The sequence below is a fragment of the Triticum aestivum genome, chromosome 4A (assembly GCF_018294505.1).
Source record: "Triticum aestivum cultivar Chinese Spring chromosome 4A, IWGSC CS RefSeq v2.1, whole genome shotgun sequence".
NCBI classification, from domain to species: Eukaryota; Viridiplantae; Streptophyta; class Magnoliopsida; order Poales; family Poaceae; genus Triticum; species Triticum aestivum.
This window is the reverse complement of record NC_057803.1, coordinates 592,163,725-592,191,199: the sequence shown is the minus strand read 5'-3', so window position 1 is coordinate 592,191,199 and position 27,475 is coordinate 592,163,725. Positions and strand designations below refer to the sequence as shown.

General features: G+C 46.0%; 4 protein-coding genes across 7 annotated transcripts; 2 read left to right on the top strand and 2 right to left on the bottom strand.

Moving 5' to 3' along the window:
* The first annotated feature begins 1,455 nt into the window (after positions 1-1,455).
* LOC123083968 (probable beta-D-xylosidase 7) lies at positions 1,456-4,066 on the top strand. Its single transcript, XM_044505807.1, has 2 exons — positions 1,456-1,851; positions 2,138-4,066. The coding sequence occupies exons 1-2, from the start codon at positions 1,456-1,458 to the stop codon at positions 4,064-4,066; spliced, it is 2,325 nt and encodes a 774-aa protein (XP_044361742.1).
* Positions 4,067-5,124: 1,058 nt separating this feature from the next.
* Positions 5,125-9,455, top strand: LOC123087279 (target of rapamycin complex subunit LST8). The gene is made up of 11 exons (XM_044509250.1): positions 5,125-5,432; positions 6,456-6,576; positions 6,796-6,897; positions 6,978-7,090; positions 7,571-7,640; positions 8,018-8,095; positions 8,185-8,301; positions 8,389-8,483; positions 8,716-8,795; positions 8,900-8,959; positions 9,044-9,455. The coding sequence occupies exons 2-11, from the start codon at positions 6,469-6,471 to the stop codon at positions 9,169-9,171; spliced, it is 951 nt and encodes a 316-aa protein (XP_044365185.1). The 5' UTR covers positions 5,125-5,432; positions 6,456-6,468; the 3' UTR covers positions 9,172-9,455.
* Positions 9,456-10,598: 1,143 nt separating this feature from the next.
* Positions 10,599-17,200, bottom strand: LOC123087278 (serine/threonine protein phosphatase 2A 57 kDa regulatory subunit B' beta isoform). 3 transcript variants are annotated; one of them, XM_044509248.1, is made up of 3 exons: positions 15,832-17,200; positions 11,453-11,779; positions 10,599-11,130 (listed from the first exon to the last, which is right to left on the bottom strand). In XM_044509248.1, the coding sequence occupies exons 1-2, from the start codon at positions 17,056-17,058 to the stop codon at positions 11,453-11,455; spliced, it is 1,554 nt and encodes a 517-aa protein (XP_044365183.1). In that variant the 5' UTR covers positions 17,059-17,200; the 3' UTR covers positions 10,599-11,130. The 3 variants fall into 3 exon arrangements, with proteins under 3 accessions (XP_044365183.1, XP_044365184.1, XP_044365182.1); XM_044509249.1 differs by having other exon boundaries at positions 10,599-11,127; XM_044509247.1 differs by having other exon boundaries at positions 10,599-11,109; positions 15,832-17,197.
* Positions 17,201-20,417: 3,217 nt separating this feature from the next.
* On the bottom strand, positions 20,418-25,652 carry LOC123087276 (glycine-rich RNA-binding protein RZ1C). 2 transcript variants are annotated; one of them, XM_044509245.1, is made up of 2 exons: positions 25,368-25,652; positions 20,418-21,988 (listed from the first exon to the last, which is right to left on the bottom strand). In XM_044509245.1, the coding sequence occupies exons 1-2, from the start codon at positions 25,476-25,478 to the stop codon at positions 21,146-21,148; spliced, it is 954 nt and encodes a 317-aa protein (XP_044365180.1). In that variant the 5' UTR covers positions 25,479-25,652; the 3' UTR covers positions 20,418-21,145. The 2 variants fall into 2 exon arrangements, with proteins under 2 accessions (XP_044365180.1, XP_044365181.1); XM_044509246.1 differs by lacking the exon at positions 25,368-25,652 and adding an exon at positions 22,832-25,313.
* Between the last annotated feature and the right edge of the window lie 1,823 nt (positions 25,653-27,475).

Here is a 27,475-nt window from a genome sequence, read left to right as displayed (position 1 = left end):
CATGTAGTAGATGTGCGGCCCAGTAAGTTTGTTGCCACATTTGGACCCAGTTCATACTCGAATCTTATAAAAGAGAAAATTCCTTATTTGACACTACTTTAAAATATGTTTCCTTATTTGACACTAGAAAACTTTTTCTTCCCTATTTAACACGTGGTCTAAATTTTATGCCTTTCATGACACTTTTGTCTATTTTTTTCATCTAACATTGTTAAATTGCATGTAAAAAGACAGCTTTGCCCCTCGTATAATATGAACTGGTCATCTGGAATACGTCGATGAGCTGTCGACTACAGTACACGCCCCGTCCCTGTGGTCGAGCTCCTCGGCCGCACGTCCTGGCAAGAGGCAACATGGGCAAGGCGTCGCGCACGTCTTTGCCAGACAGCAAGATACCCCTGACCAAAATGGACTCAACCGGATTCCACTCCATACACAAGGACCAGCTCGTGGACTCGGTCAACACGCGCGCATGCAGGGTGCAAGTGCAATGGTGCCGCGCTCCGCATGCCTCCGCCTACTCGAGAGCCTTTCTATTTAGATTCGGTAGCGAGCTGCCCCACTCGTTGTATCACATATCACATGAGGGGCAAAAACGTCTTTTCAGGTGTCATTTAACACACTTAAGGCTTAAAATGGACAAAAATGTCATAAAGGGCATAAAATTTAGACGCATTGTTAGATAGGGAAGAAATTTTTTTGCAGTGTTAAATAGGGCAAAAAGTTTTAAGACAGTGTTAAATAAGGAATTCTCTCCTTATAAAATGGCAGAATATTAATGCCATGCATATATATATATAGTTGGATTCTCATTAATAAAAATGAAATCCTGCTATTCAAATCAGCATATCCCCGTGTAGAAATGAAAAACATTTAGAATTTTTTTAGATAAAGGAAAAACATTTAGATTCGCAAAAATAAATAAATTAGATGAGTTGCAGATCCGGCCGATATGCACATATATCTATGTAATAGATGTGCGGCCCGGTTTGTTGCCACATTTGGGCCCGGTTCAGATTTGAACATCTCATTTAGCTTCACATCACCCTCTTGCATATATTTGGCAGAATATTAATGTCATGCATATATATAGTTGGATTCTCATTAATAGAATAGAAATGAAATCCTCAGTACTATTCAAATCTGCATATCCCCGCGTAGGATATATACTCACTATTAATAGTGTATATATAATTTCAATAAAATTAATAGTACATATATAGAAATAATGTCCAATTAATGTCCAGTAGAAATACACACAATCCTACCATTTTATATTTGAAGGAGAAAATTAGTGCCATATATTCGTAATTAAAGATATCCCATCAATGTGAAAACACACATGCGAGTCGGAAAAGCTATATAAGCAGCTGCCATTCTCCTGAATTCTCACATCCCATCTTCTCTCTCTGTACTCGTCCATTAACAATTTTCTCCTGAAAGCTGAAGCTCGCCATGGGCGGCTCAGCCGGCATAGTCGTGCTCATGGCGACGATCACGGCGCTGCTGTGCATGGGGGCGGCGGCCGGTGGCCAGCCGCCGTTCTCGTGCTGGCCGGGGGCGCCGTACGTCCGTTTCTGCGACCAGCGGCTGCCGGTGGAGCAGCGCGCGGCGGACCTGGTGGCGCGGCTGACGCTGGCGGAGAAGGTGTCGCAGCTGGGCGACGTGGCGGCGGCGGTGCCGCGGCTGGGCGTGCCGGCGTACAAGTGGTGGTCGGAGGGGCTGCACGGGCTGTCCATGTGGGGCAAGGGCATGCACTTCACCGGCGCCGTCCAGCACGTCACCAGCTTCCCGCAGGTGCTGCTCACCGCCGCCTCCTTCGACGAGAGGATCTGGTACTTCATCGGCCAGGTATGCACGCACGTAGCCGCCGTTCATGTACACTTCATCTTCGTATCTGCGAGATCTTCATCGATCCAAGTAGCGCATCTTCTCTCTGATTTTTTTACATGGTCATTAATTTAATAAATATAAGGTGATTATTATACTTATATGAACAGTGTTGCTAAATCTTAGTCGACCCGAGACTCGATATTATATTCATGAGATCTTGCGTAGAGATTCGTGTAATTTTTTCTTTTTATGTAGATGCGATAATTGGTCATCGGGTTATAATTGTACATGGTATGGTGTGTAGGCGATCGGCGTGGAGGCGCGGGCGTTGTACAACATCGGGCAGGCGGAGGGGCTCACCATCTGGTCGCCGAACGTGAACATCTACCGGGACCCGCGGTGGGGGCGCGGCCACGAGACCCCCGGCGAGGACCCCATCACGGTGAGCAAGTACGCCGTCGCCTTCGTGAGGGGCCTGCAGGGGCCCTCGCCGACGACGCTGCAGACCTCGGCGTGCTGCAAGCACGCCACCGCCTACGACCTGGACGACTGGCGTGGCACCGTCCGCTACAACTTCAACGCCAGGGTGACCCCCCAGGACCTGGCCGATACCTTCAACCCGCCGTTCAGGAGCTGCGTGGGCGAAGGGCAGGCCAGCTGCGTCATGTGCGCCTACACCGCCGTCAATGGCGTCCCTGCCTGCGCCGACTATAACCTCCTCACCAAGACGTTCAGGGGGCAATGGGGGTTGAAAGGGTACGTGGCCTCTGACTGCGACGCGATTGCGCTGGTGCGCGACGGGCAGCACTTCAGGCCCACGCCGGAGGACACGGTGGCCACCACGCTCAAGGCCGGCATGGACATGAACTGCGGGAACTACACGCAGGTGCACGGCATGGCGGCGCTCCGGCAGGGGAAGATGACGGAGCGGGACGTGGACAGGACGCTCATCAACCTCTTCTCGGTGAGGATGCGGCTCGGGCACTTCAACGGCGACCCCCGGAGCAACCCGCTGTACGGGCACTTCGGCGCTAACGACGTGTGCTCTCCCGCCCACAAGAACCTGGCGCTCCATGCGGCAAAGAGCGGCATCGTCCTGCTCAAGAACGATGCCGGCACCCTCCCGCTCCGCCGGTGGACGGTCGGATCGACCGCCGTCATCGGCCCCAATGCCAACGACCCCGGGGCGCTCCTCGGCAACTACTTCGGCCCGCCGTGCGAGACCATCACGCCACTCCTGGGGCTCAAGGGGTACGTCAAGGACGTAAGGTTCGAACCCGGGTGCATCGATACGGCGTGCTGGTCCGCTGCGACGGGCAAGGCGGTGGCGGTGGCGAGGTCGACGGACCACGTGATCCTGTTCATGGGGACGAGCCACGTGCAGGAGGAGGAAGGGCGGGACAGGACGAGCCTGCTGCTCCCTGGACAGCAGCAGAGCCTCATCGAAGCCGTGGCCCGTGCGGCGAAACGGCCGGTGATCCTGGTGCTTCTCACCGGCGGCCCGGTCGACGTGACGTTCGCGAAATTCAACCCCAAGATCGGTGCCATCGTGTGGGCCGGGTACCCCGGGCAGGCCGGCGGGCTTGCCATCGCCAACGTGCTCTTCGGAGAGCACAACCCCAGCGGCAGGCTGCCGGTGACGTGGTACCCCGAGGAGTACATGAGGGTGCCCATGACGGACATGCGGATGCGCGCCGACCCGGCCACCGGCTACCCCGGCCGTAGCTACCGCTTCTACCGGGGACCGGTCGTCTACAAGTTCGGCTACGGCCTCAGCTACTCCAGGTTCTCCCGCCGGCTGGCAGCCTCAGGACTGGCCGGGCATCAAAAGAGTCTGCTCGCCAGCCTGACCTCGACGCCAGCGGCGGACGGCGGCGCGAGCCACTACGACGTGGAGGAGATCGGGCCCGAGCGGTGCGAACAGCTCAAGTTCCCGGCGGTGGTCGAGGTGGAGAACCACGGTCCCATGGACGGAAATCACTCGGTGCTGATGTTCCTCCGGTGGCCCAACGCGACGGGTGGGCGCCCGGCGAGCCAGCTGGTTGGGTTCCAGAGCCAGCATCTGGAGGCCGGCGAGAAGGCTAGCCTGACGTTCGATGTCAGCCCGTGCGAGCACTTGAGCAGGGCGAGGGAGGACGGCAAGATGGTGATCGACGGAGCCTCACACTTCCTCTTTGTTGACGAGGACGACGAGGCCGAGATCAGCTTCGACGCCTCAATTAACTCTCCTTAGTTATTAGTCCGTTTTTGGCGGGGGGTAAAATATGAATTGCATAGCGGGTTGTTGCGGAGACACAATTAACCGGTGTCTCGAAGAGCTAATTGTTCCGGCAACATCAAGAAATGTTTGCCAGTTTAGTGTAGCTATGTAATGGAATTGTCTGTTTCTAAATCCTCAATGAGAGTTTTTTACATGATGAATGAGATTCTTATTTCTGTCTCCATAATCTGGAATTGTTTTTCTTTTAGAAAACAGGCACAAGGGGCACACGTCTTTGAATTAATAAAGCCAGCATAGGCTAAGGTAGCACAACGTTAAGTTCTTACAAACCAAGCATAATAAAAGACAGAAATACATATCACGACTCCAACACGTGCGCTAACATAACTAAGGCCCCACAAGATCCGACTAAAGAGCTCCGCATAAAGCATAACACCTGTTGCCCAGGCCATGACCTTTTTGAAGGTTAAGAGCGAAGGCCAGACGATCCACGGCCGTTTGCCAAATGAATATACGCACTTTGAGGATGGCTGCAAGTAGCTAAAATTACGAATCATGTATTATTTGGGATTTAAAAAATTCAAATTTGAAAAATGGTTCCAAATTTAAAAATGTTTATGATTTCAGAGAAGGGGCATTTTTTTTATTTTTAATGAACATTTTTAGATTTTACGAACAAAATTTGAATTTGATGAAAATTTCTAAAATTTAATGAATATTTTTTGTATTTATGAACACAATTTTCAATCTTATGAAGATTTTTTTATGTTGATGAACATTTCTTTCTATTCGATGAACAATTTTTGTATTCAATGAACATTTTTTGAAGTTGATGAAAAAAGTTTGAATTTGATGAACAAAAATTGTCTACGAAATGAAAAAAAGAAATATAACAAGAAAAAAACAAATAAAGAAAAACATAAACCGGTTCTGGGAAGGTTCTAGAACCTTCCAGCATTCCTAAAATGGGTGTGGAGGACACCTGAATGGGCCGGCCCTATAGCACAGGGCACTCGTCCCGACCCAGCGAAAAAGAAGGCCCAACAAGCAATGGCTTACTCGTCCCGACCCAGCTCACCCGGCTAGCCCAACAAACGCCGCACGCAGCGACACTGGGTGCCCCTGCTCGTCGTCCCCGACCCCGGCGGCTCGGCTCCCGATCTCGCCGGCTCGCCGGACGCCGTCGCCCGTCGCCGCCTGCCTCTCCGTCCCGCCCCGCCCCTCCCGCCAGACCGGCGCTCGGCGCCACCGGGCCCCTCTGGTGCCCCTGCAAGCCGGCGCCCGCCGCCCAGTCCGCTCTCCGCCGACTCCGGCACTCGGCCGGCAGCAAGCCAGCCCTGCCCGGCGGCCAGCCTTTAGCCCGATTTGAGGACTCGAGGTGAGCTGCCCATCCCCCCAGCTTCTGATTTAGGGTTTCATCTTTGCTGTCTGTTGCATCAATCAGGTGGAAGAGTAAGTCGCCTAAGTCTATTGCGTTGACTAAACAATCAGTACAAGAACACGCTTTCCTGTGAACACATAGGCGTAGATTTTGCTATCCAGTGCATGCATGAACACCTGATCAGTGGCATAGCAATGATTTGTCTGATTGTTTTGCCACTCTAACAAATTAACAATGCCACATATTCTTATTTGAACTTGTCAAGGTATGTACTGTGTAGGCTTCTCTTATGCAAATTTGAGAATTTTAGTATGTCTGTAACTCTTAAGGCCATATTGATCTATTTCTATGTGCTACTGATAAATTAATTAGAACGTTGGCATGTCAAATTTGTTGTAGAATTTCTTTAGGTGGACCACCCTGTTTTAACATCCTAGAAAAAATTAGGGCTTTTTTTCCATTTTGTGAGAACCAGGGTTTGAATTGAACCCTGGTTGGTAGCCTCACACCTGGAGGCTGGAGGACTTACCACCGTGCAACATTCTTTTTGCGCTGCAAAACTTCTAAGTAGTTCGTTTTCGCCCCTGTGTGAGTAGTGTTCCTGACTTGCTTCCTGTGGCTCTGGTAAATGATATGATGAACTTTGTGTCGTGCTTGCCTAGATTACAAGTGGGCAGCCCCTAAAACAATGCGGACCTCCTTCCAGTGAAGAAATTTTAAAGTAGCTAATGCACTGTTTCAGTCTCAGGGAGGTTTTAAAAATGGAACATCAAACAGCCGAGGCGTCAATCAGATCTCTTCTATCTGTTGGCACCGTTCAGGCTCTATCTATTAAGCCAGTTTGATAAGTTTCCGCGTGTACTTTGACCCAAACTCATGTACTGATAAGACTGTCAATGATCCTATGTGGGTGGGAACAAATTTCTTGGTTACATTATGCCATCTCAATGTCTTCAACTCTCCTTCGCTGCTTGGCCACTTCCTGGTTTCCTGTTGAGAGTGTGTTTTATGTATGTGCAGGGCGGGTGTGTGAATGGCTCAACCTTCTGTCATTCTTGCAACTGCAAGTTATGACCACACAATCAGATTTTGGGAAGCCAAGAGTGGTCGCTGTTACCGCACTATTCAGTATCCAGACTCGGTGAGTGTTGGCTCTGGGTTCTTCATTGTCCTTATGACAAAAGTAATGATGTACATAAGGTGGATGGACCATACCCTTCCATAATTCTGTTCAAACAGTCTTACAGGACTACAAACAAATAAATATTATAGACCAATGCAGGCTTGATTCGCTTCAAGACATAGTTACATACTTGCAATCATATGCACCATGTGCCTGTTGATAGCCTTTCTTTTGCAGCAAGTAAATCGCCTTGAGATAACCCCGGACAAGCGGTTCCTAGCTGCTGCTGGCAATTCTCATATCCGCCTTTTTGATGTGAACTCAAATAGCCCACAACCGGTATGTTACATGTTCTCTAAAAGCAACCAATCTGGGCCAACATGTTTCCGTTCCTTATTTACTCATCAATATCCTAACAGGTAATTAGCTATGATTCGCATACTAGTAATGTGATGGCTGTGGGGTTCCATTGTGATGGCAACTGGATGTACTCAGGTTCTGAGGATGGCACTGTGAGAATTTGGGATTTACGGTGAGGTTTCACATCTTATTATGTTGCTTGGCTACAGCTCTTTTTTCCTTCACCTGCTGTTCTTCTCAAAAGCTGTTCTCAAATAATTATTTTAATCAAGACAGAGAATCCAAAGCAAACCCATCTTTAAGTGCTATTATGCAGACTCAGAGTATGCTTGATTCGGTGTGGTTTGGGTAAACTAGATCGATCGGGATTAAGTGTCAATCACTCAATTGAATGTAACTTGTTTAGAAAATCCTACCAATTCATTTATCTATAAATCTGCTCTATCCAAATCTCGTTGAATGGCCCATGTGAGAGTTTGCTGATACTCAAGAGTGTTTTTCTGTGCGGAGGAATAGTGGTCTTGAAGTTTAAACTTTAACTAGATACTCACCCTTATAGTAATATCCTGTGTTTTTGTTAATGATTTTCCTGTCCATGATGTATGATGTTCTGTTGATCCGAATCTTTATTCGTGTGCATGTATGGTTTCAGGACTGCCACTTGTCAACGAGAATATGAAAGTCGCGCAGCTGTCAACACCGTGGTCCTACACCCAAATCAGGTTAGAATATGTTCCGGCAGGTCTTAACCAATTCCAATTTTCATTATCCAAGCATAGCACTGAATCTTGCATTTGATCATAAGCTTGTTGACTGGCTAATACTCTATGAAAAGAAGGCTTGTAATTTTTGTGTTAAGTGAAATGATGCATGGTTTGACTAGATATGTAGGAAAAACCATCAACAACTACACTCTTAAATAGATATAGTATAAGTATGAAGATATATTGCATTATATATCTAATGATATTAATTTGGTATCGTAGGTCTTGATAGTTTTTGCTACAAACTGGCAAGGGTTGTCTTATTTTCCACGTTTGTCCTGGTATTTTGTTCATTCTATATCATTTACTTCCACATTATCTCCCCAATGTTCCAGAAAGAACTAATATCTGGCGATCAGAACGGAAACATACGTGTGTGGGATTTGGCAGCTAATTCATGCAGCTGCGAGTTGGTAAGTTACATATTTCAGATTTTAGGTGCAAGTGTATAATTAAAGTGAGATGCAAGAACACGGTTGATGTGTTTGTTCCATTTATTCAGGTGCCAGAGGTCGATACAGCTATAAGATCTCTGACAGTCATGTGGGATGGGAGTATGGTTGTTGCTGCAAATAACCGTGGGACATGTTACGTTTGGCGCTTGCTTAAGGGTACTCAGGTTAGTGAGTCTGCAGACCTACATGCCATTGTACACTCTATGATTTCTGCATTTTTTTTTTTCAAGCTGATGAGACCACTTGTTTAGACAATCACCAGCTTTGAGCCCCTCCATAAGCTGCAAGCCCATGATGGCTACATTCTGAAGTGCCTGCTTTCACCTGAATTTTGTGACCCTAACAGGTATATAATGATCAAAATGACCAATTTTCGCTTTCCCGACTCTTCTAAATGTCTTCTTTTGCACACTGCTTTCTAGTTCCCATTCATTCATTTGCCAAACTGCATTGGTGCACATGAAAGTCTTTTTAGTCAGTGGCATTCACCTTTCAAAGCTCCAATTATACTTTTTTCATCTCAAAAAAGGATTCATCTTTGTATATTATAACAACGTACCACTTTGGTTTGTTTACAGGTATCTTGCAACTGCATCATCTGACCACACTGTAAAGATTTGGAACGTGGATGGCTTCAAGTTGGAAAAAACTTTAGTCGGTAATTTCCGGGCTCCTTTTTAATTCTGAATTTATCAGTTAGAACTAAAAGTTGTAGAATTTTAATCGGTGCACTGAAACTATGCGGGGTATTCGACTCTCCAGGTCACCAGCGCTGGGTTTGGGACTGCGTTTTCTCAGTAGACGGTGCTTACTTGATAACAGGTACGCGCTAACCGCTCACATGGCACTGCTCATCTTCCTGGCTATTCACGGTTTAAAACCGGGCGAATCTTTGCTGTTCTGCAGCTTCGTCTGATACGACGGCAAGACTGTGGACAATGTCGACTGGGGAGGCCATCAGGGTGTACCAGGGGCACCACAAAGCAACCGTCTGCTGCGCCCTCCATGACGGGGCTGAATCGGCACCCTCATAAGCAACACCGCCGCGACGCGGCATGGTTCTGTACATATCTCTGTCGATTCGAACAACGCAGCAGGGTGCTCTGCTAGATTTTCAGCGCCGTGGCGGCTCGAGGACAGGCGGTTTTAAGATTTGATTTGCTGTAGTGCTAGGACCATGTGTAACAATGTACTTATATGCAGTGCAGCCTTTGGGGGCTGCGCACAGGTGATTTGTATGGTTGCTTACATTGTTGGATATTTATTTGTGCACAACCGAAATAATATGCACCCACCGCCATTGGTTCCGCTTGGTAAATGCGAGCCAGAAATGTGTTCGACGTGGACTGTTTTTCCTTTGGTTATTTGCTATGTTCTTTGGTTCGACGGCCAAATGGTTAAGAAATCAGAGTTAATATAAAGATGAGAGCATGACTTGATGGAGCAAGGCAGCCACTATTTAGGCTCAGTTTTTTGGTGGTTTATTTTAAAGGGAAAAGCCTCTCGGTATCTTCTATTGCATATAAGGAAGAATAAAATTGGGTGGATCTCCATCCAACCAAAATCAGGCTGCATAAGAATGCTTTGCCAGGACAGCTTCACCTCGGCTTATTTTATTTATTTTTTGAGGCAAACTCACAAAGCTTTTATTCATCCGTCACACAGTTTACAGGGACGAAGCAAAGATCTTCAGGGTGGCCTAACCAAACATGGCGGCCGATCCCCAGCGTTAAAGCATGCTTTGCAAGTTTGTGGGCCAACATTTGAGGTTCTAAATTCATGTAAGAAACAGCTTACATTAGAAACCACCAAAAGAATTGGGCCTTAGCGCAAGATATGTCTTCACTTTGGATATGGTGATTGATTCTATAACTAGGCCTTAGTGTGAGAGCTGTGTGCATTTGAATAATGTTCTCATCAGCATTTGGTGAAGAGTAAATTCAAGAAAAACCGACTTTTCTGCATGAAAGATTTTTCAATGTGCGAGGTCGGTGTCAATTTTCAGAGCGTCCGGACATCTAAGTAGCTCTCTCCAACCAATAAACTGTTTCAGACCCTCAAATTTGTCTTTTCTGCTAAGGGCTGCTCAGATGTCCAAACGCGCTGAAAGTGTCAATTGACACATACCTCACGCAATGAAACATCTTCTAGGCAAAAAAGAAGAGATTATTTTTCTGATTTTACTGTTCATGGCAGGAGCAGATGAGCTCGGAGCCAAATCGCCGTCAGCGCTGCTATACACACGATGGTGTGTGGACGATTCCTGAACGATAACGCAGATCAACTCATCCATGCACAACAGTAAAGTGAAGCAGACGGCTGGATTTGGCCGTCGTCTCCTTGTCGTGCACGCAGTATCGTCTTTACAGCAGTTTCGAATCGCCGTTCTACCGTGCTAACTGTTATTTGATCCAGCGTGTGAGCCATTTTATTGCTATGGTATCAGCATCGACCACAACACTAAATTAAAGCGGGTTTTTTTTATCTTATCTCCGTTCTCGACGTTACTCATACAACAAGATGAATTGAAATGTCCCAGAACAAGGAAAAAGGTAGAAAAAGAAAAGAAAAGAGAAATTACATCTAGCTCACTGGTTTTCTACTTGTACTAGCCCAATTGCGGGTAGCCAACTAGGTAGGGCAAACAATGAAGGATTAATACACAGGTCCGATTATTCATTCATAATCATAACAGAAGAGAGAAAGGAGTTGAACAAAGCAAGAGGACTGTGGTACCATCGCAGGACCTCATTGCGCATAGATTGGAAGAATTGGCCTCTGCTGCTACCACCATCATGTTTCGACCTAGCGACGACCACTGGGAGCTTTCACCCAAGGAACACTGACCTTGAAATTCCAATCCAAGCCATCAAAGATAAGATGCACGCACCAGCACCGGCACCGCAACCGACATTGGTGGTGAGTTGACGGGTGCGCGTGGATGCTTGCGAGATTGTGCGCGCACCGACCATCTGAGCAAGCATAAACGTCTTCTGAAACGATGTTTGTCTACTTATATGGATGCTGGTATACATAAGGTTTGCTTGAAATTACTAATGTAAATGTCCATAAACAATTGCAAGTTCGATACACAAACATATTCCATCTTTTTGCGGACTGCCATGACCAAATTAAAAACAAAGACTCAGCAGTACAAAAGGTGGTAATGCATCTCATAGAAATGCTTAAAAACAAAAGGGGAAATCATAACGGAGAACATAACCAGCACTGATACAAGTTTAACTTACAAGGCTAAAACAATAGCTTAGTGACGCAACCACTAACAAAGAAATGAAAGCGGGATGAATATATTACCTATTTGACCAAAACCATGTCATCCCCAGAAGCCTTGGCAGCAACAACTTCCAATTGTCTCCATGCCGATTCCCGTTGCTCCTCCAATTCTTTGGCTTTTTCCTCTTTCTCAATGTACTGCTGGTGGCACTCATCAAATAGATCACTATCCATGTCCAAAAACATCTTGCGCACATTTGCGGTCAGGCCATGAACAGCTTGATTCCAGTGGCTCTGTATGTTCCTCTCAAGTGCTTCAAATATTATTGGAAATATAACACCGCGATTTTGGGCAATCAGGCTTACAATGTGATCATTGTTCCATAAGAACAAAGCCCGCTCAGCAACCTGCCATAAATAAATAAACATTACCAGTTAAGCAAAATATCAGATAAATGAAGTGGCCATGCATCACAGAATCTACAATGCTTGTGTAATCAAACATGGTTCTTAAACAAAACCAGCAAGAAACTGCAAATAAATAGATAATGTCATGGTGTGGACTAGAGTAGCATGAAACAGACTAACGGCATGATGAAACGGCAGGGAGCAGTTAGTTCTCTATTCGGAAGGGGTAGCTATACCATTATAACATGTATAGCAGGAGGTTTATTGGGCCCGTTAGCCAAAACTCAAAGACCAAGGCAGAATATTAAAGCTGATAACCCATGATTTCCGAGCACACCAACAACCAATCACATTAGCTCGCAGTTATTATGGAGCATGCCAGCAGCCGGTTGCCCGCTCCGCTTGTGCATGCAGCCAATCATCACACTCCTCCAGCGCTAGCCATATTAGCCCTTAATTATTGCATGCAGCTGGTTGCTTGCTCCTTTTTGCATGCCGAAACGTCAACCAATCAGGCGCAAAGTTCAGCCGAGGGGGGCGAGGGAAATCAGACGCACACGTCTAGTAGGGAGAAAAACGGACGCAGCTAGCTTGCTCACAGGCCCAATAAACCCGGTCAGAGGGAGTATTTGACATGCCTTAGTCCCACATCCCAGGATATGGGGGGCTAATCTGATGAGCACAACTGACAGCGCGACAGAACAAATACCTTGCTCTGAGCAACTTTCTTTTACACATATAATCATCCAATGAAACTTATCAGATCAATATTGCTCGAAATGCCATCAAAGACAGCAGATTTGGAAATGTACCACTGCCACTTCTTGGGCAAAATTGCAATGTGGCACGACTTTCTTTTGTCAGGGAGAGGAAGGTGTGAGTAATTGCTACCAGGGTTTTAATTATCTCGTGCACATGAACTGCTGACACCTAACCAGGATCTCTTTTTACAGGAGAAAGGGCAATCAGAAAGCCTGTTATAAAGTACAAACAACTGTATCACCAAATAGGTCAAAGCCCAAAACATACTGATTAAATGCAGCAAAGAAACCCGCTTACATGTGCAGTTATCAGGAAGCGGACATATGATACATCTAATATATTTCTTTGGCCTGGTGACAGACACTCCTAATATCTATAGCTTAATAATAAAGCTTCTTGATGGGCTTTCTCACTCTCCTCCAATTAAAAGAACTCCAAGAGAAACGGATTAGGTATTAAACTAGTATGGTCACACATCCACAAACAACGGTCATAAGGAGAAAAATATATTTGCATATGCAGATCGAAAACACATAAGTAGTGCCAGACAAGGGTGATGAATGCAAATAGGTTACGGAATGAAAAAAGACATAGTACAGTGACATGAAAGCATACAAAGCGGCAAAGGAGCAACTGCACTCCAATTTGGCGGCTCATGGGGTCCTGGCGATGGGACCATGAACACGATTTAACTTCCCTATCAGTCAATTTTTATTTTTTTTTGAAAAACCTGCTACAAGGTGTCCAATACATTGCAAATGGATTGAAAAATAAAATGATGAGTAATTTCATAATTAAGAAACTATATGCATTAGCCAAATCTAGTGTATTTAGTAGTTAGCCAATTCCAGACTAGTTCCAACATGAGAAAAGTTTGAAGTTTGACACACTAGTCCGTCAAAACCCACTAACATTGCATTCTGGTGAAAATTACTGAACAACGTAAAAGAAAATGCTCATGCTCGCACAATCATTAGAAAATGAACTGGAAATCAGCATGCAATTAGTATCTCACTCTACCATAAGACTAATAATTAGGTTCTTGAACGTTAAATCCACTGGTAAATATGCAAGATTGAACTAATCCTTAAGATATGCTCATCACCATCGTTGCAAATAATAGACTTCTTATGATGCAGAGCTCAGTTTGGAGTAGAAAAATGGATATAAATTCAGCAGACATTCTTGTTAAAAGATGGTAAAATTGAAACTTGTATCCTCCCTTTTTTGTTTGTTTGTGTGTGTGTGGTGGTGGGGGGGGGGGGGGGGGTGGGGGGGGGCGTATTCTGCTAGCTGAGCTTCAATTATTCACTTACATGGTACAAGCAGATGCCTAGCAATAGAAAAATACAAGATGGCTTGCATGCCTTACAGTTGTTCGTAACTTCTTATAAGTAATTCGCCCTTGAATAATATATGCAGGCTAATTACCAATAAAAAAGCAACGGTTTATAGGTGCGTACGAGTAAAGTCACGCAGAGCAGGTCAACTTGTAAAAATGTAACAAAGTACTACAAGGCACGTTACATCAATGACAAGCCCTCACATGGACATCTGTGATATCCAAATATGAAAAGTATTCATTCTCTATCCACATCCATACTTCCCGCTCATCCATAAAAGCGGCACAGATCCAATTAACCCATAAATTTCACCAACAAACTGATCGGCATAAGCTAGATGGTGCAGATTTACATTCAAACCTGGATAAACACTGCAATCCTGAAGACAGGCTATCAACAAATGTACAAAACAAATGTATACATAATCTAATGACCAAGACAAACAATGAAACTAGGCAGCAAAAGACCAAGTGTAGCTTGATCTATGGCGCAACGCAATACTGTGCACATCTGCCTCACATAGTGGACTGGTAAAATAATTGAAAGTTGACCTCTTTTATGTTTAGTTATATGCATCGTTCAAGTCAATCCATACACAACTTGATGCTAACAGCCCACAGTCATCTCTACTAATTAAACTCAAGCTAACCGAAGGTGGATCTACCATTTTATAATATCAAATGATGCGGCAAGTGCCAAAATATACAGACAATACAACTAGGGAAATTGATAAATATAGCAAGAACGAAAGGCTGTTGAAAGGCGTGGATCAGACACTACAAAAAAAATAGAGGATTGATAAATAAGACATCCTATCTAAACGCAGCATATGATTCTTTCACACGGTAACACAAATACCTAGTGCATCATCCTTGTCGAGTGCAGTATTGCAATACTAGAACTTTGACTAACAAAGTAACAAACACTACTCAGTATTCACTATAAGACTTAAGAGTATATATAGACACAACAACAACAACGAAGCCTTTAGTCCCAAACAAGTTGGGGTAGGCTAGAGCTGAAACCCGTAAGATCTCGTAACCAACTCATGGTTCTGGCACATGGATAGCTAGCTTCCACGCACTTAAGAGTATATATAGATTTTCATAAAATCTGAACAAGATTCCTGACTTCCACTTGTGATATAGGCATGAAAGTGGTCGTCGAATGATGGTGGTTGATAGTTTACTAAGAAATCAAAGGTACGAAAGACCATCGAAGGCAAATCAGGAACAAAACAAGTGATAGGCTGGCAGCTTTTGGACATGTAGGTTGTTATTCACATTTTAATAATTTTTCACAAACACTGGCAATAGCCTTTTAGTCCTACAAATGCTAATTTGCTTCACAAATACTTATTGTCAAATTTGTTTTGTGCTGTAGTCATGGGTTGCTTGTTTTATCTTATACGCAACAGGCCAAGAAAAAACCATGCTGACGAAAGAACTTGTTTGCACACACCACCAAAATAGTTCTGGTTCATCCTTGGCACAAAGAACATGCGCGTAGGAAGAAGATAGCCTTTCCATATCTAACTGGATGATACTCTACGTTACGAAGTAAAGATTAGTTTATTTCGCAAACAGACAGATGACGCACGCACACAAAATAACGGCTTTTTTCCTAGCACCACATTAAGTGCCTTATCCATACATTCCAAATGTATGTGTCCGATTAAATGGATGATACCGTACGTTACGAACTAAAAATTAGTTTATTTCACAAACAGACAGATGACGTACGCACACAGAATAACGGTTTTTTTCCTAGCACCTACACTAAGTGGCTTATCCATACATTTCCAAATGTATGTGTCCCATTTCCTCGCAAAGGCGTATCAAGAAATACATGGGAGCAGATTTTCCTAGATAACCATATTCTTGGGAGCACCCTAGAGAAATATAACAGCAAGCAGATACAAAATTATCAAACCAAAAAAAAGCATACCTGGAAATGGGCACTGTTAAGGCAGCGCCCTATCTGCTTAAACAGCGGCACCATGCACCGCTGGAACTCAGCAGGCTGTGTGGCCTCGAGCACTTCCTCGAGCTCCCCCAAAAACAGCACCTCCTTCTGGCAATTTATGACTGGCCAGTACTTGAGCAGACCCCTGATGACCGCATCGGCAAGTTTGTAGTCCTTCTCGACAAACTGGACAATGCAATAGGACAGCTGCTGGTGGTAGATTCCGACAGACTTGGGCTTGTGCAGCGGGATGAGCGCACGGCTGAGGAACAGCTTGTGCTCCTCCTTCATAGGCAGGGCAAAGCCATTAATTATGCTGCCGAGAATCTCAAGCAGCTCGCCAATGCCATTGTGGCGCTCGGTCTCAAAGATGAAGCGGTAGAACACATTATTGATGGCCTTGCGGATGAACGGGCGGTGGACCATGAACTTGCCATAGATGCGGTGGAGCACGGTCTTGAGGTACTCGCGCTCGCGGGGGTCCTCGGAGTCGAAATGGTCGAGGAGGCGGAGCACAAAGGCATGGTCGACGTACCGCTTGGCGACCTTGGTGTCGGTGTCAGGGGACACGACGTAGCGGAGCAGGAGCTCGTAGACGAGCTGGAGGTGCGGCCAGGCGGGGTCGAGGTAGGGCTCCTCCTCGTCGTCCGGGGTGGCATTGGGGTCGATGTTGGCGGCGGACTCGTACAGCGCGGGGGGCAGGGGCCGGAATATGTTGGCGGAGATGGCGGCGACGAGGGCCTCCTGCACGGCGTCGGGGAGGCGCGCGGGCGCGTTGGCGTTGGCGGCGGGGGCGGGGGCCTGCACGTAGTCGACGAGCTCGAGCAGCGCCTGGCGCTTGGCCTCCTTCTCGCGGGGGTGCTTGAGGGAGTCGGAGAAGTCGAAGAGCGCGGCGACGAGGCGCAGCTTGCGGAGGAGCAGCCCCGGGCGGTCGCCCGCGGGCACGTCGCGGAGGAGCGGGAGCGGCTCGAGGAGCGACGGCTGCTGCGCGGCGGGGGCGGGGGAGGGGGCGGCGGCGGCGGCGGTGGCGTGCGGCGAGGTGGGCGAGGGCGGCACGGGCGAGGCGGAGGCGCGGGAGGCGTGGTTGACGGTGACGGGCGCCGCCCCGCCGGAGGAGGAGGACGGGGCCGCGCCGCGGGGCTCGGCCGCCGCCGCGTCGTGGCCGCGCGCCCCCTTGCGCGCCCCGCGCTTGATGATCTTGTTGAACATGGCGCCGGATTGGGAGATCGGCGGCGGGCGCGCGGGCGGATCGGTCGATCAATCAATCCCCTTTCGCTGGGCTTGCGTCGCCCCTGCCCTTGGCGTTGGGGGATTCGGCTGAGGGGGGGGTGGGGCGGGGTGGGGGTCAGCCGGAGAGGGGCGGCGCGCGGAGGAGGGGGAGGGGGGCGCCATGGCGAATTGGGTGGTGATTTGGGGGAGGGAGGGAGGAGAGAGGAGGGAGGATCAAAGGGGGGAGGAAGACAGGAAGGGAGGCATGTTTTTTTTTCTTCTTTACTTCTTTTTTGTATTTCCTAGAGAGGGATTTATTTGAAGAAGATATTAAAAATTACTGATTATTTACTTTACTTTACTTGCAAGATAACTGGCAGTTTCACTTGTTTCAATTCAACCCCTCTTTACCCCAACTGTACAAAAAAATGTAAAAGAGAAACTATGTGTACAAGCCAATAATAGTAACACCGTTTTCCTTCCGCCCTTTCTCTTTTGTAATGATAGTTGACGAACGTCAGCTGGGAAAGGATGGCAAGCGAACGTTTTTTTTTCTTTACAATTTTATCTGGTACATGAGATGGAAATCATGTCGTTTTTTTTTAAATTTGTCACGAGTTCTCTTAAGAAACCGCCAACCCCATAGAGCTAACCTTGCCGTCCAACACGGTCGCAAACGATAACCCCTCCCAACGAACGTTCGCCAGATGTTGCGACGTTCGCCAGATATCGTGGTCCTTTTCTCTTTCCCCTGCAACTTTTTGCCGGCTTCGTTCAATAAAGCATTGTTTTTTCTATTAAAAAAATCAACTGTTACATTTCACATCATTACTGCCATTACTATCTAAACGGGCGCGAAAAGAGATTTGGGCCATTGGTTAATTATAAGAAGAAGAAAATTTTGGCCAGGCTCCGGTCCGGAGTATGCTTGGGCACTTGTGGGACGACATGTAACTTCTGATATTTGAGTAATGCAAGAATTTACTCACAGACAGAAGAAGAAGAAGAAGAAGAAGAAGAAGAAGAAGAAGAAGAAGAAAGTTGTCCACAATTTGTTAACGGAAAACCAGTAGTATAACCCGAAGGTTTTTCTGCGCGATTCGGCGAGTCTCGGCTAACATCACAATCATGAATGTTTTTTTGTATTACTAAGTTTTTTCTGATTTATTATCGGTTGCTCGTGATGCGCTATGCTTGCAGCACGCGAATGCGGCCCCGTTTCATGTGAGCATTTGTGTGTCTGTTGTATAGCCGCTAGCCGGAGGCGGAGTAGATGGATAGATTAAACCAGAGTCAGCGGGGGTCCATTTCAATTGGAAGGGAGAAAGGAGGACGGGGAGAATGTTTTGGATAAGAAAGAGGCCATGCGAGGACGCACCCACTACGGATGCGGAGACGGCGACAGGTCTCTCTCGAGTCGAGACGCCCACTGGATATCAATGTCACTGCCGATTGGACTAACCGTGCGACGGCAACAAGAGTTAAATTTCTGCCTTCTGCCTTCGGTTGTACAAGTACTCCCTCCTGGCAGTTCTATGTTAAATGTCTTTTAAGTTTGACCAGGTTGACTCTTCTTCTTTTTTTTTAAACGAGGCAAAAGACTCGCCGTTTTCATTGATTAAGAAGAGAGTGAGATTGCCCGCTTAACTGACGAAAAATCAGGATAAGACCGGTACAGCGCAACCCACGTAACGTGGGCGCCGACACGGAACACAGAGCTGTGAAGAAGAGAAGACATCCGCTGAGGAGTCGTCAGGCGTCGTCGTCATCACCGGTAGCCGAACGGGTGACTCCGACTTCATCGACATCTGCCGAGAAGTCGTCAAGCGCCATCATCATCACCGGGAACCGAACGGGCGACTCCGCCTTCATCATAGAGCGCCAGCCTCGAAGCCAAGCCAGCCCGCAAACAACTGTTGAGAAGCCATGGCGGCACATGCCAACGGAAGGCCGCACGCGCGAATACCGACACCTCCGACTTTGACGGCGAGCTTCGCAAGGGAAAAATGTAGGACCTGCGCCGCCCGTGCCCCACCGCAAACGACCACCTAGTGCATGTCATCGGCACTACCTGGACTCGCTCCATCGCGGCTCCGACTTCAAAGCAACCAAGCAACCCACAGAAGAGCACATAGGACACGCCGGGAAGATCCGATAACCGAAACACGAACCGCGACCCAAGCTCCTCTGGACGCCATCATCGTTGCCAAGTAGAAATCACCACCCCCAAAACGTCCGCCTCAGCAAACCACATGGCGAAGATGCCGCAATCCATCGGTCTCAAGTTGTAGCCGGCTCCGAGACGATGCCCGCAAGGAGGAAGAAAGACCTAAAGACGTCCGCATCGCTCAATCCCGCGGATCTGAGGTTTCCCTCTGGAGCCAAGGCCGCGGGAGGAGGGAAGGAGCATCACACAGTGACAATGCTTCCAAGAAAGAGCACGACGCCCGCGGAAGTCGCCTCTCGCGAGATACGGGAAAAGCCGAAGATAGGGCTTCTCCCAATGAAGCTCGACCACCACTATCCCGTACCCACGAACAACCACCCACCAAACACCACCAGAGCACTAAGCACCCAGGGAAGCACCTCCCGGCAGCGCCCGCACCTGCTGAGGCCGTGCTGCACGACCACCAGGCCAGCAGCCACAGCGCTGCCGGAACCTAGATGCGCTAGCCATCAAACTCCAAACTAGCCGTGGGATCCCAATCACGCGCCGCCCTCTGGCCGAAGCCGCCACCACCGAATCTAGGGTTGCTGCCCCGGCAACCGCAACCCTCCGAGGATGGCGGAAGCCGCCGCTGGGATAGGAGCGGCAGCATCTGAGACGCGACGAGCCACGCCGCCAAGGGAGCCACACCAAAGCCACCATGCCCGTTGTCCAAGCGACTCAACCGGGCACTGCACCATGTTGCAGGGAAGCCATCGCCATCGTGGCGTCTGAATCACAGGGAAAGAGCCGTCGAGGTTTACATTTATGTTTTACTAATATCTGCAACATCAAATATACTTCATAGTATATGATGAAACATATTCATGGTGAATCGGTAAAACTTTAAGGCCTCCTTTGGTTCATAGGATAGAAATATTGTAAGAATAGAAAAATCATACGAAGTGAGATGACATGCATCTCAATTCCAATAAAGAAAGAGATGTCATTTGATGCATAGGATAGGAATTTTTCCATTGGGTCTTGGCTAATGTTTTTCCCCCTCCAAAATGTGAAGGATTGATTCCTATCCTATATAGGAATAGGAATTCATTACTACAAACCAAAGGGCCTCAAAAGAAATTTTCCTATACGAATCCTATCCCATAGAAATCCTATGACATTCCTACAAACCAAAGGAGGCCCAAATATGTTGAATCAAAGAGTAAGTTCGTATTCATAGCACGAAGGGTCGACACTCAAATACATTTTGCACAGCACTTTTACAGAAACACTGGACTAAACAAAAACAAAAACTTATTTTACATTTCTAATTCATACAGTCAGCACAAATGACCTAAATAACACGTGATGAAGACAAGTATGAAAGCCCATTCGTCAAATCATGATGCTCTGTCTAAAGAGCATAGTTTTTGGTCACTCTTCTCGAAGTCATTCAGAAGGATTTCATAAATTCAGATCGATGAAATCATGCACAAGTTGAGAAACCATCATTCAGCAAATGTAGCCGACAGCCAAAACAACCAGGTCATAGCAGGCTCAGTCTGCTGGATAAACTCCAGTTGTGGTACCATTTCTGGTACAGAATAGATATTACCGTGCCATAAGATTCATCCACAGCAGAGCAGCAGGATCTCATACCAACCACAGCAGAGCAGCAGGATTTCATAAGTTCAGATTGATTAATATCATGCAGAAGTACATAAACCATCATTCAGCAAAGGTAGCCAGCAGCCAGGGCATGACAGATTCAACTCAGCACGGAAACAGTCTGCTGGGTAAACTACCAGTGCCCACCGGGAGTAACATTTGCAGTACAGAAAAGAGATAACCGTGCCGACAGAGTACTCATCAAGCATTCGGCCATGCCAAACTGAAAGTTAAAACGCAAATACATAGCTCGACTGCAGCAACAGGTCACTAGTAGCGGTCGTCGAAGCGCCCTCCTCCCCTGGGGCGGTCATACGGTGCAGGCCTCTCCCTGTAACCTCCTCCCTCGTAGCGACTAGGCCCACCGCTGCCATAGTCGGCGCCGCCTCCACGTGGACCATCCCTGTCATAGCCACCACCTATGCCGCCCCTTGGGCCGTCCCTGTCATAGCTTGCACCGCCCCTTGGGCCACTCCTGTCATAGGCACCACCACCACGAATTCCATCTCTCTCGTAGCTTCTCTCTCGCTCCCTGCCATAGCCGCCTCCACCACCACTTGGTGCATAACGGTCTGGGGCTGCTCCATACCTGTCTGCACCAAAGCGGTCACCACCAGAGGGGTACCGGTCACTGGCATAACGATCACGGCCCCCATCATATCTGTCTCTGCTGTCAATAGGCTCACGGTACCCACCATAACGGCCACCATCATAGCGATCATCCACGTAACGGTCGCCAAACCTGTCTGATCCAGAAAAGCGATCTCCCCTGCCACCGCCACCACTGAACTTGGAAGGGAATCGCCCAGAACGGCCGCCGCCAGGGTTAGGGCAGTCACGAGCCCAGTGACCAGCACGGCCACACTCAAAGCAATTGCCAGGGGGTGGACCATCACCCTTGCCACCACGATAATCCCCACGGTCACCACCACCACCACTGCTGTACCGAGTGTCATCTGTTTGCATCTTTGGCTCAGCCCTGTTCACTGAAATGGTACGACCATCTAACTCTTTGTTGTGCATATCGTTGATAGCAGTCTCAACTGCCCTGGGATCTGAAAACGTCACGAAGCCAAAGCCACGGTGCCGGTTTGTGTGCCTCTCCAGCATGATCTGCAATAAGAAATACTCGAGAATCAGCCTACATAGAGAGCAAAGCCAAATGGTAAGCAGCTGCAAAACCTTTGAATTCAGCGATGAGTAAAGGGCAAAAATATCACTAAATAATGACACGGATTCATTACCACAACACTTCCAAAGTCATAGCTTGTTTGATACTGTGGCATATAGCAGCACAACAAACTGGAAATTTGCACTTTGAATTCAGCAATGAGTAAAGGGCAAAACAATCAGTAAACAATAACACGGATTCATTACCACAACACTTCCAAGTCATAGTTTGTCCGATACTGTAGCATATAGCAGCTTATAAACACAAAACAAACTGGAAATGTGCACTTTAAATTCAGCAGTGAGTAAAGGGCGGAAAAAATCAGTAAATAACACAGATTCATTACAGCAACATTTCAAGCCATAATTTGTTTGAAACTGGAGCATATATAGGATTATATAAGAAACTGGAAACTGGTACTTTGAATTCAGCAACGAGTAAAGGGCAAAAAAGAAACAGTAAATAATATCATGTATTCATTACCACAACATTTCAAGTCATACTTTGTTTGAAAGTGTAGCATAAAGCAGCTGGAAAACGTGCTTTGACAAGGTAACAAAACGAATCACTACAAACAGCTGCAGGTCTATAGCAGCCAAGTCTCATAGAAAGAAACATGCTTTCTCTTTTGAATGAATAACCATAAGCTTAAAAGCCAACTGAACAGCGACACAACCAAGGAAATGAAAAAGTAGTCACGATATACATGAAATAAGAATGTGTGAGGTAGACAGCCATTCGTAAAAATCACTTGTGGTCAAATTTAGGATGGTTGACAGAATTACCTTTTGAGCAGCATTGGGATTAGGTTATTCCAGAGTTTCATAATTCAACAGAACAAATCAAAACTGTCAAATAGCCGAGTGTAACTGTGACTACCTTTCTGACTGAACATATCCTGAGAGAGCAAAGCTCGTTGTACTGACAACCAGTCGGGCAAACAAACATTTGAGCAACCAAACAATGCTTGCTGCTACCATCTTTTGCTGTTACCCATATTAACTAGACTGCTCTGGATGTCGTGTTTGGATCCCTATAGCACATCTCATATCAACTAAACTAATTGCAGCAACTACTAACTGAGAAGCAAGGAACTTCAATTGGCATGAAAGTGGCTACCAACCAAGTGTGCCTCAAGGTTTGTAACACTCCCACTCATATCATATCATGCTATGACTAAATGCATAAACCAGTTCAGTAGTTAGATCCATCTATTGAATTTTCACCGTAAATTAGTGAATTACTGTCAGAAGCCAAACAAGAACAACATTCTCAGGCGGTCAGGCCCATCACCGATGTCTGAACCACTGGCATGCTGGTCTGGTAGATAAGCTCACGAGAGAATCTTCAAACATAGCAAAACAACACATGGAGACAGCAGTTGGCAATATCCAACAAGCATGACATGTCAAATGTGTGGGGTTGGTTGTGAGAAGTGCTGACATCAAATGTTGCTTCAGCAGCTATCCTTCAACTGTCATTCCATGAGCACTACACAGCAACAATGTCGTGACGATACACAAACGAATCTGTATTTCACCTTCCCTCGGTTTTCATAACAAAAGTTACCAACTGCTACCACATGATTTATTGGCTGCAACAACATCCCTTAAATTATTTTGAAGCCAATAAGATCAGGTTGCACACTACAACATGTTTTGCACCCAACTTGTCACAAAAAAATGGCTGTGACTACAAACCAAAAAGCGAAAGAAACAACTGAAGAAAAGGTATTCAGATGAATATATGATATGATGAGATAAATGATTGGGACATGGTGATTACAGAAAAGATAATGCAACATGCTCTTAGAAACTAGGAGCAGAAAAACAGAACAATATTTTGGCCAACGAACAGAGTACTGACATACCAAACAAATCATGGCACTCGTATCAAGATTCAAGAATAGAAAAACATGACAACATATGTGTAGAATTCTAGTCGCATAGATGGCACAGGATTTTAAAATGGATTACATGGTTTCTTAATATTTAACACAACCACACAAAACAGACAACAAATATTTTGATGTATATCACCAACAGATAAAATCAGTTAAAACATGAAAGACTGAAAAATGTCTTCAGGTTTCCATCAGACAACAGACTGTCTGCTGAGTCGCTTCCCAACTGCAGACTACTGACTGTGGTGTTGGCATAGTAGACTATCAAAATCACAGGACATGCATGGAACTGCAAAAGCCAGAGGACCACTGAAGGCATTTCTTGTCAAGTAATACCACTGTAAGAACATGCTGTTTCTTCTATCAGACCACAGGCTGAATGAAGGTATCAGAACACAGCCAAGAGCAAGATAGATCAAGGGTTCCCAGATTACTGGATCAAATTTCACAGGCCCTGATGTTCACTTCAGGCATCTAACTGCGGTAAACAGCACCAGCATGACCTCTTGGTAAAGAAATTTCGAGCCTAAGTTTTCCCTGAAAGAGCAGTTAACAGCTGCTTTCTTCGCACAAACACTCATGATTGTTCTCTGCAAAGCTGATCTTTCGACAAACAAACAAAGAATCCCTGTTCTATCCAACTCCACAAATGTGCCAGCTCATTTGGCTTCACAAAGCACGTGGCTGAGAAAAATAATCATCAGAGCTAGCAAAGGGAGGGGTAGAAAAATAGTGTGAGCATCCCTGATGTGGCTACAAACTAAGGAACACCATATGACAAAATCTCGTTAGCAATAAATTCTACTCCCTCCGTTCCTAAATAAAAGCCTTTTTAGAGATTTCAACATGGACTACATACGGATGTACATAGACATAGTCTAGAGTGTAGATTCACTCATTTTGCTCCGTGTGCAGTCTACATTGGAATCTCTAAGAAGGCTTGTATTTAGGAACAGAACAGAGGGAGTACTAGTTAGCACCTGCGTTTATTCATTTTGAGAAGACAGCATATTACATTGTGCGTTTCGAAATACTACCTCTGTAACTTAACGTAAGACGTCTTTTGACACTATAACAGTGTCAGAAAAGTGGGAACCCCCATTACTGTTAATTATTAACCTAGAGAATTGAGCCAGTGTTAACCACACGAAACCAAACACTGAGCTCATGTGCCTTGTTCGGATCCGGAGAAAGTACTGATCAAGGTAGCAGGACCCTATCACTTATACAAGTTATAAGAGAATTTTTAGAAAAACAGCACCTAGACCTTGGCCATGTGCATCACATTCGCCTTCCTACCCTCAACACCATCTAATTCCGCAGATCTAGCAGCTATATACACATACATACCCACGAAACAATAAATAAAAAACAACAAGCGAAAGCATACACGGAGCGGCGCGGCGACGGTCCGGTACCTGGGTGTCGACGACCTTGCCGAAGCGGCGGAAGGCGTCCTCGAGCTTGCGCTCGTCGGTGTGGAACGAGAGGCCGCCCACGAAGATCCGGCTGTCCTCCTTGCCCGCCATTTTGCCCCGCGCCTGCCCGCCTGCGCGCCCGCGGCCTCGGTTCGCGGGGGGGGAGAGGGGATTAGGGTTTGGGTGCGAGGAGGAGGAGGAGGCGACGGCGAGGGGAGAAAGAAAGAAGAGGGGAAGGGAGCGCTAGGGTTTGGGTTGGCTTCCGCTCGCTCGCTTTCTTTCGCGTTCGGCCGCCTGGGCCATGGGCCGCTGGTGCTGTTTGTTATATCATCACTAGGCCTGCGGCTTTTCGGGGGCGGCTCCTATTCGGCCCGCAGGTCTCCCCCATCCTAATCGTACGGGCCGGCCCATTCTCCGGATTTTATCCCCACCGGTTTGGGAAAGTTCTAGAACCTTCCCTGAAGCGGTTCTTTTTCTTAACGTTTTTCGTTCTTCTTTTTTATTCTATTTTTATTTTTTTTGTTTTTGTTCATCTTTCGTATACTATTTTTCATTTTCATTCATTTTCTTACTTTTCTTTTTCCTTTTCAATTTGCAGTCATCTTTCAAATTTGTGAACATTTCTTAAAATTTTAAGCAGTTTTTTAAATCCGTGAACATTGTTTTTAATTTCATCAACAATTTTTTAGCATGTTAAAATTTTAAAAAAATCATGAACATTTTTAATTCGTGACCATTTATGATTTCTTGAAAATTATTTTTCACAATTTATAGTTTTTTTTTGAAATTTTAGAACTTTCATGAAAAAACATTGACCAATTGACTAGTGGGATCCGCTGGTCAGCGGCTCACAGTGAGAAGAGAGTGGCTGCGCGCGGCTGGGCTAGGCTGGGCCCTTTTTTTTCTTCTCTTATTCTTTTCTGCTCTGCCTCTCTTGTTCTGTCATTTATATTTTATTTTGAATTTGATTTTTATTTCATAAAAAAACTTTCTCTAAATTCTTATTGCAATTTTTATACACTGAGCATTTTTTTGGACCTTTTGGGCATATATTTTATGCATTTTATTTGTAGGCTTTAGTTAAATATTTCCTTGCTCACATTTTATCTTCCAAAATAGTTTTCCTCTATTTTTCTTTAATTTGGTTTTCCTCTGACCCATCTTTAGTTCGTTTTTAATATTATTTTGTTTATTTCCTTTGAAAATATTTCTTGCTTTAACACCTTTAGGGTTTTATTTAACTTTCTGTTTTCACTTGTTTTAGGTTTTAACCAAATGCTCACTAGGTTTTAGCTAGTTTCATAAGGCCTTCACCCCTCTAGGTTGATCAAACAAAGCAAACAAAGTCAAATCAACAGACTCCATTACTTCTCATAAACATTTAGATCATAAATCCACAATTCATCGGATCCCAACAAACATACCGCAAAAGAAGATTACACCGGATAGAATTCCAAGAATATCGAGAAGAACATTGTATTGAAGATCAAAGAGAGAGAAAAAGACATCTAGCTACTAGCTATGGCCCCGTAGGCCTGTGGTGAAGTACTCACGCATCATTGGAGGGCAGCAAGGATGATGTAGAAGCCCTCTGTGATTGATCCCCCCTCCGTCAGAGTACCAAAAAGGCCTTAAATGAGATCGCGGAAGAATAGAAACTTGCAGCTGCGAAAAAATTGTTTTGGGTGGCTCTCTGTTGTTTTCCTGATTTTAGAGAATTTATAGTGGTGGAATTAGGTCAGACGGAGCCACGAGGGGCCCACAAGGTAACAGGCCGCGACCCCTCCAGGGTGCGCCCTGTTGCCTTGCCGTCTCCTTGTTTGCCTTCTGGTCTCCTCCCGAAACTTCTAGGGTCTTTCTTGTCCAGAAAAAAACCGTCGAAAAGTTTCATACATTTGGACTCGGTTTGGTACTGATTTTCTGAAAAAACGTAAACAGACAAAAAATACAACTGGCACTAGGCACTGGGTTTATAGGTTAGTCCAAAAAATGATATAAAATAGTACATAAATGCATATAAAACATAAACGATTCATAATATAATAGTATGGAATAATAAAAAATTATAAACGTTGAAGATGTATCGGTAGGCGCGATTCTTTTTCTAC

What these genes read in the sequence shown, in the direction of transcription:
- LOC123083968 (XM_044505807.1), top strand. Translation starts at nt 1,456, where the DNA reads ATGGGCGGCTCAGCCGGCATAGTCGTGCTCATGGCGACGATCACGGCG. An exon ending in TCTGGTACTTCATCGGCCAG is followed by an intron (nt 1,852 to 2,137) that starts GTATGCACGCAC and finishes TATGGTGTGTAG; the next exon opens with GCGATCGGCGTGGAGGCGCG.
- LOC123087279 (XM_044509250.1), top strand. Translation starts at nt 6,469, where the DNA reads ATGGCTCAACCTTCTGTCATTCTTGCAACTGCAAGTTATGACCACACA. An exon ending in ACTCAAATAGCCCACAACCG is followed by an intron (nt 6,898 to 6,977) that starts GTATGTTACATG and finishes ATATCCTAACAG; the next exon opens with GTAATTAGCTATGATTCGCA. An exon ending in CGGTGCTTACTTGATAACAG is followed by an intron (nt 8,960 to 9,043) that starts GTACGCGCTAAC and finishes GCTGTTCTGCAG; the next exon opens with CTTCGTCTGATACGACGGCA.
- LOC123087278 (XM_044509248.1), bottom strand. Translation starts at nt 17,058, where the DNA reads ATGTTCAACAAGATCATCAAGCGCGGGGCGCGCAAGGGGGCGCGCGGC. An exon ending in TTAACAGTGCCCATTTCCAG is followed by an intron (nt 11,780 to 15,831) that starts GTATGCTTTTTT and finishes TATTTATGGCAG; the next exon opens with GTTGCTGAGCGGGCTTTGTT.
- LOC123087276 (XM_044509245.1), bottom strand. Translation starts at nt 25,478, where the DNA reads ATGGCGGGCAAGGAGGACAGCCGGATCTTCGTGGGCGGCCTCTCGTTC. An exon ending in GCAAGGTCGTCGACACCCAG is followed by an intron (nt 21,989 to 25,367) that starts GTACCGGACCGT and finishes TTCTTATTGCAG; the next exon opens with ATCATGCTGGAGAGGCACAC.